The 7,973-nt window shown below is 44.5% G+C and overlaps 1 protein-coding gene across 2 annotated transcripts; it reads left to right on the top strand.

Annotated features, from left to right (window-relative positions):
- Positions 1–2,151: 2,151 nt before the first annotated feature.
- On the top strand, positions 2,152–7,221 carry LOC143034674 (uncharacterized). 2 transcript variants are annotated; one of them, XM_076201044.1, is made up of 3 exons: positions 2,152–5,418; positions 6,023–6,345; positions 6,610–7,221. In XM_076201044.1, the coding sequence occupies exons 1-3, from the start codon at positions 2,194–2,196 to the stop codon at positions 6,686–6,688; spliced, it is 3,627 nt and encodes a 1,208-aa protein (XP_076057159.1). In that variant the 5' UTR covers positions 2,152–2,193; the 3' UTR covers positions 6,689–7,221. The 2 variants fall into 2 exon arrangements, with proteins under 2 accessions (XP_076057159.1, XP_076057158.1); XM_076201043.1 differs by having other exon boundaries at positions 2,153–5,418; positions 6,023–7,220.
- The last annotated feature ends 752 nt before the right edge of the window (positions 7,222–7,973 follow it).

Here is a 7,973-nt window from a genome sequence, read left to right as displayed (position 1 = left end):
ACAAAGTCCTCTTAAAAGCAGGTATTAAGATAGCTAGAACATCAGGTAGCAAAGTGAGACATTTGGTTACGCGTAATTATAATAACCATACCAGTGAAAATAGTATTGTATACAAAATACCTTGTAAAAATTGTCCATCTTCATATATTGGGGAAACAGGTCGTGAATTAGAAATAAGGTTATACGAACACAAAAATTATGTAAGAACCCACAGGCTTTCTAATTCTATGATAAGACACAGATACACATGACCACCTTCCGGACTGTGACAATGCAATTGTAATAAGTAAAGGTTCAACGAAAAAATTAAGAAAAACAATAGAAGCAGCTTATATTAATGCTAATAATAACATCAACTATAGAGAAGGTTTTATATGCTTGGCAAGAGCTATAAGTTTATTGGTAGTCGAAGAAAATGAACGGACAAATGTTCTGAGCACGACGACCTTTCTTAGGCACCCTGTGAGATGACATGACTGTATATAAAATGTCCTTGTTGTATTAATTGTTAAGCTTTGTGATCAAGACCCAAAGGGTCGAAACTTTAAGGCAGTAAAATCTCGTATACTTCCTCCGCCTTCAGTTACATTTGTCATAGTTTAAATCAATATATATATATATATATATATATACATATATATACATATATATATATACATATATATATATATACATATATATATACATATATATACATATATATATATATATATATATAAATATATATATATATATATATTGTCACGCCCCACATATGGGACAGGCTAGTCGCGATACGGAAAGAAAAAAATAAGGCTGTGCGCAGTGAGGACGAATGGCAGGGTTTAGGCAGAATAATTAAATTCTTTGTTAAAATTAAATATTCCACGAACAAAAATAACACATACAACATAAATGGGCATATGATGATAACATTTTATCAGTACATATGACATGAAACAAATGTTATGTTAATTACCAAGTAATTGTTGAGTGTGCTTTTGTTTGCAGCACGTAAGAACAGGTGGGCGAAACGAAGACTTGATTATGGTGTAGACGAGTCTTGATACCGGTTGCTGAGGTCGCACAAATGGTCTCGGAGAGCAAGTAAGTAGTTTGAGGTGAAGGTGACTGTAAGGGCCCATCCCCCTTCCCCCGGCCACAAGTCAATTCATCGCGGCTGCACTGATAGTCGTTTGGCTCCCCACCTCGGCGAATCGGCTTGTTTGCGCGCCAGTACAACGAGCGAGTCGGCTTCGAACTTTTGAAGCCCGAGAAGACTGCGCCTGCGCGGAGCGGCCACGTCGGCAGTTTCAGGGGTATATATACCCCTCCTCCCCAACGTCGAATAGAACTTGGTCAGAAGACGTCCTGCGAAGACTACCCACTGCCACGCCAATCCCAAGTCTTCATTACTCCAGTCGCAGGCTACTCGACGTCGGGTCTCCTCACCTTTGCTGTTCTCAAGACACGCCGCACCCGATTGGGCCGGAACGGTTCGTCCATACGCACCCGGACATCGCTACTGTTGTTACGATACGGAGGTGTTGAGCACCTCGTATTAGATGTTCCCATTCTACAACCTTGTATTGTACAAGTTGATGGTTTATTGTATTCGTTAACTCTTTTAAATCCATTGATTCCTTTTGATGTTTAATTAAAGCCCCAGCAGATCCAGTAGCACCCGAACTGGTATTACTTTCCAGGGCCGAGAGAACATAGTTCCTCGTTCGCCCTCACATTTCTGGCGACCTTGCCAGGACTGGTGCTACAAGTGTTTGCTGGGCTCTAAGTCGCTTTGAACGCGCACTCACTGTCTGTGGCCCGGAAGTGAGTCCTCTTGTGCTTTGAGGTTTTGATTGTTTCATAGCTGTTTACGTGTGTATTAATACGTACATTACGTTGTGGCGTTTTGAAGTGGGTAAAATTGTTCCATTTGCTTTAAGCGAGTAATGTTTCTTGTCTTACAGCTTGTATTTGTTTGATGCATTTACGTCCCTTGTATTTTTGCTTCTGCTTAATTTTACTTATTTCATTTACTTTCGGTGTTATTTGATGTCCCTTGGTTGTGCAGTTTGTCTTTAGTCGTTGACACGTATCTTATTTGTTTTATTCATTGACACGTATCTTTTTCTCTTGTTCGTTAACACGTATCTTTTTCTCTTGTATCATAATCATTGACTTGTGCCTTATTCGTTACTTATTCTCGTCAATATGATATCTGTTCAGGAGCTTAAGGAACAGGCTATAGCTTTAGGCCTCGCAGGAGGAGATGTCGGCAAATACGTCATAGAACAGCAAGCTATTGAACGAGAAGAACGTGAAAAAGAGCGACGAGCCAAGAAGGAGGAAATTGAGCACAAGACCCGCTTAGCTGAAATTGAAGCGGAGAAGGCCAAGATTGAAGCAGAGAAGGCCAAGATTGAAGCAGAGAAGGAGAAGGCCAAGATTGAAGCAGAGAAGGAGAAGGCCAAGATTGAAGCGGAAAAGGAGCTAGAGCTAGCTCGTATCACGGCGACAAAGCAACCTACCGCGACTCCACATGATTCGGTAAGTCGTCCCCAGCTCCCTCTATTACAAGAGGGGGAAGATATTGCCTCTTACCTTAACCGTTTTGAGAGAATTGCAGAACTACTTAAGCTGAGTTCAGACAGCTATGCCGTGAGACTGGGTACCTTACTTACGGGAAAGGCAGCTGATATGTACATATCTCTCTCCCCAGAGATAACTAAGAACTATGAGCTACTGAAGAAAGCTTTATTGTCAGGTTTTAACAAGACTCCTGATGGTTACCGCGTAGACTTTCGGAATGCCAAGATTTCTCCAGGAGAAACTTTTCTTCAGTTCTCATTTCAACTAACCAGACTATTCCAGGCGTGGTTAGATTCCTCAGAGGTAGGGAATACTTTCAATGATTTGAAAGACTTTATGATACTTGACCAGTTTTTGTCTTCCCTCCATCCAGACTTGCGTGCTTTCATCAAGGAACGACGACCCTCTACGTTAACCGAGGCCATTCGTTTGGCTGACGATTGGACGTCAGCCCACCCTAATCTTCCTCGAACCTCGATTCCAAATGCAAAGAAGTTCTCTCGACCACCTAAGCCGCCTAAGGTAACCACGGTGACCCCGAATCCGTCTAGCGGCCGAAAGGACCCTCCACCTTTGACATGTCACGGTTGTGGAGAAATTGGACACATTCGGCCTCGTTGCCCTAGGAATCCCCGCACTTTCAAAGAAGGCACGTCAACTACGCAGCCATATAAGGTAGGGTTTTGCCTGTCTGATAGAACAGTCCCTCACTTCCAGGCCTCTGGTACCATCAATGGGGCCTGGGTGTCTACTATAATCCGGGACACCGGCTGTTCCTGCGTAGTCGTATCAGATGAGATGCTACCAGATATAGATGTCCCGAGTTGCAAGAAAGTCTATGTTGCCGACTACTTGGGCCGAGTAGATGCCTTTCCTCTGGTTTCTTGTTACCTTCGATGTCCTTATTACGAGGGATGGACCGACGTCGTCAGAGCACCCATCAAATTTGCTAGTGTCTTAATTGGTAACGTTCCAGGCGTTAAAGATCCTAATATATCTGAATGTTCCTCTCCAGCTGATGACTCCGCAATTCCACGCCCGACACAAACTGCTACACCCTCTCCCAAGCACCTGGTATGTGCAGTCCAGACCCGAGCCGGCAAAATGAAACGGATTCACCCCTTAGCTCTGCCTGCCCTACAACCTCTCTCGGTGACGCCCGACAACTTCAGTCTACTCCAGTCCTCGTGTGAGACACTCTCTGCCGCTAGAGCAAAAGCAGCCTCGGGAGAAATAGACCGAACGAGGAACGGGTCTACTTACCAGTTTGTCAAGACGGACGGTCTCCTCTATCGGAAATGTTTAACTTCTAATCGCCCTGATAAGGTAGGAAAGTCTACATTGGTTGTTCCCCGTGATTGTCGCCCTGTTATCCTCTCCATTGCTCATGAGAGCCCTTTAGCTGGACACTTCTCTCACCGGAAGACGGAATTAAAGGTAGCAGAACAATTTTACTGGCCTGGTATGGGAACCGACATCAGAACCTTCTGTCGGTCTTGTGACAAATGTCAACGCTTCTCAGCGAAGGGACGAGTACCACCAGTCCCATTACAACCCATGCCCATCGTCACTGAACCTTTCGCCCGTGTTGCCATAGACTTGGTTGGACCTCTTTCTCCAGCATCTTCCGATGGACACAGGTACATTCTTACCTTGATAGATTTTGCCACTGGATTTCCTGAAGCAGTTCCCTTAAAAGATATAGACTCTATTTCGGTCGCTGAGGCCTTGTTAACTATTTTCTCGAGAGTTGGTATTCCCCGGGAAATACTTTCAGACAGAGGTACCCAATTCACGTCTAATTTAATGAAGGAACTCCACCGAATGTTGGGCGTGAAACCTATCTTCACCACTCCCTTCCATCCTAGTGGAAATGGAAGGATTGAGAGACTACATGGCCCCTTGAAGGCTATTCTTCGTAAATTGTGTGCTGAGAAGCCCCGTGAATGGCACAGGTATCTAATACCAACTTTGTTTGCCCTCAGAGAACTCCCGAGCGACAGGACAGGGTTTTCAGCCTTCGAGTTATTGTACGGTCGGTCTGTTAGAGGCCCACTCACAGTTTTAAGAGATCTGTGGGAAAACCGTACCCTCCACGAGGAAGAGAGGTCCAGTTTCCAATATGTAATAGAACTACAGGACAAGCTGGCAGAATGTTCTCAAATGGCTGCGCAACAAGCCGACATCAGCAGTTCCCGGTACAAGGCGTACTTCGATCTGAAGTCTCAAAACCGTCAATTTAAACCAGGTGATGAAGTTCTAGTACTCCTGCCTAGTGATACAAGTAAACTCCTCGTCACTTGGAATGGACCCTACAACGTATTGGAGAGACGTGGTGAAGCGAATTACGTAATAGAGACCCCTCGAGGACATAGACTTTACCATGCTAACATTTTAAAAAGATATCACCGCAGGGCCCAGGTGCAGCAATTGGAACTGATGGATGAGATTTCCGCCATAGAAGAGCTTTCCGCCCCAGGGAAAGAGAAGGTATCCATCGTTGATGAAGGGGATCCGTGTGATCTTCTTTCACAGTTGCCTTTGACACCTGACGGCATGATCCTCTCCCCTTCAACTGATAAACCTGAAGTGGGACAACTCGCCCCGGATCAGCTAGTCCAACTTCAGATTCTAATGGGTGAGTATAAAGATGTTTTCTCAGACGAGCCCGGATGTACATCCACTATAACTCATGATATACAACTTACCACTACTGACAGAGTACAAGCCAAAGTGTACCCAGTGCCAATCCACCTTAGACCTGTCTTCGAGAAAGAAGTTGAAACCCTCTTCCGTCAAGGGATTATCCAACGATCCTCCTCTCCTCATTCTTCGCCTGTCGTCATGGTAAGAAAAACTGATGGATCCTATAGGATGGCCATAGATTATCGCCAACTAAACTCTGTCACAGTATTCCATGCTGAACCAACCTGCAGCATGGAAGAAGATTTGTACAAATTCTCTGGGGCTAGGTACTTTAGTGAACTGGACCTCTGCAAGGCATATTACCAAGTACCTCTTTCAGACAAAGCCAAAGCCCTAACGTCCTTTCCCACTCATCTAGGTTTGATGGAATTCTGCCGAATGCCCTTTGGTCTGGTAACGGCAAGTGCTACATACATCCGCCTGATGAGACTAGTATTAGATAATTTATCAAATGTGTGCTTTTATTTTGACAACGTCTGTTTTTTCCAAAAGCTGGGATCGACATCTCGAAGCTCTAAATCGCGTCTTCGAACGGCTACGGGACCACCATCTGACTGTCAAGCCTTCGAAGTGTAGATTTGGAGTTTCTTCCATCAAATACCTTGGCTTTATTTTAGATGGAACCTCTTTAAAACCTCAACATACCAAGATTGAGGCCATAACCCGCATTCCTCCACCAACCAGTAAGAAGTTACTTAGGACCTTCCTTGGTCTGATCTCCTTTTATAAGTTGTTTATTCCTCAGGCCTCCGACTACACCGGCCCCTTATCTGATCTACTACGGAAGACTAGCCCTGAACCTCTCCCCTGGACCGAAGACCTCTTGGACCGTTTCTGCCATTTGAAAGCTGCCATATCTTCTCAACCCATCTTGCGGTTGCCCGATCCTAAGCTGACTTTCGTCCTTAGGACCGATGCCTCTCTTTATGGTCTGGGGGCTGTTTTACTCCAGTATCACGATGAATGCCCACATCCCGTCGCATATGCCAGTAGGAAACTTTTGGATCGTGAGAAGAGATACTCCACCATCGAGCGTGAATGTCTTGCGGTCGTTTTCTCCATCTCCAGGTTTGATTATTATCTCCGTGGCAAAGAGTTTGTGTTAGAAGTTGATCACAAACCTCTCTTGTATTTAGCTACTTTCAAAGGAAAGAATGACCGTCTCCTTCGTTGGGCTTTGGCCCTTCAGGCCTATAAATTTAGAGTTGTCCACATTGCTGGAAAAGACAATCTAGGTGCGGACCTCCTAAGTAGATCTTAAATCCTGGCTAGGTTTTATTTTTCCTTTCATCCTCTTGAGTTACCATTAATTTTGTTTTAATCTACTCCTAGTAGATTCTTGTCCCGGGGGTGGTGTAAGGGCCCATCCCCCTTCCCCCGGCCACAAGTCAATTCATCGCGGCTGCACTGATAGTCGTTTGGCTCCCCACCTCGGCGAATCGGCTTGTTTGCGCGCCAGTACAACGAGCGAGTCGGCTTCGAACTTTTGAAGCCCGAGAAGACTGCGCCTGCGCGGAGCGGCCACGTCGGCAGTTTCAGGGGTATATATACCCCTCCTCCCCAACGTCGAATAGAACTTGGTCAGAAGACGTCCTGCGAAGACTACCCACTGCCACGCCAATCCCAAGTCTTCATTACTCCAGTCGCAGGCTACTCGACGTCGGGTCTCCTCACCTTTGCTGTTCTCAAGACACGCCGCACCCGATTGGGCCGGAACGGTTCGTCCATACGCACCCGGACATCGCTACTGTTGTTACGATACGGAGGTGTTGAGCACCTCGTATTAGATGTTCCCATTCTACAACCTTGTATTGTACAAGTTGATGGTTTATTGTATTCGTTAACTCTTTTAAATCCATTGATTCCTTTTGATGTTTAATTAAAGCCCCAGCAGATCCAGTAGCACCCGAACTGGTATTACTTTCCAGGGCCGAGAGAACATAGTTCCTCGTTCGCCCTCACAATTACATACGATAACTTCTGATAGGGGAAGTTTCTGGTAGTTCTTCTGGTAGGTGAAGCTTCTGGTAGTCGAGAACACGTCAGATATTGGGTGATGTTTCGTAATTGAGAAAATCACACAGAGAGTTGCTCGTAGACCAGCAGCAATCTGGAGATGTCCGATGCCTTACCTTACCGGGTGCCGTATCAACTTGGACATTGGCCACTATAGAGCTCCATTTCTGTCTGCACATGGCTCTTCTTAACAAGATGACATTTGTTATTTCTTCTTCTACAGATGTCCTTAATCCATATACATATTTTCTGCGTGGTCCTCCTCTTGCCTTCTTTCCTTCTATTTTTCCTATTAGGTACGTATGTTCTAATTGTTGTTTTCTCATGACGTGTCCTACAAAGTGTAACTGTCTTTTCCTGATAGCTGTTATTATTTCCCTCTGTGTTCCTATTTGCTGCAGTATGTCTTCGTTTGTTTTAAATTCTGTCCATGAATTTTTCAGCATCCTTCTCCAAATCCACATTTCTACTGTTTTTATCCTGTCCTGCACTTGTTTACTAATTGTCCAAGTTTCACACCCATATAATAATATTAACCAAGTGTAACGTTTTACAAATCTTTTTCTTTTTCTCATGTTAATTTGATTGTTAGTGTTTAATTTTGTTAAAATTATTTTTCGTTATGGCTATCCTCCTCTTTATCTCTTAGTCGCTTTTCCAATCCCAAGTTATGCTTCCTA

The sequence above is a fragment of the Oratosquilla oratoria genome, chromosome 17, assembly GCF_046742065.1.
Source record: "Oratosquilla oratoria isolate Oo_2021 chromosome 17, ASM4674206v1, whole genome shotgun sequence".
In the NCBI taxonomy this organism is placed as follows: Eukaryota; Metazoa; Arthropoda; class Malacostraca; order Stomatopoda; family Squillidae; genus Oratosquilla; species Oratosquilla oratoria.
The sequence above is the reverse complement of the archived record's forward strand: the minus strand, read 5'-3'. Positions and strand labels throughout refer to the sequence as shown.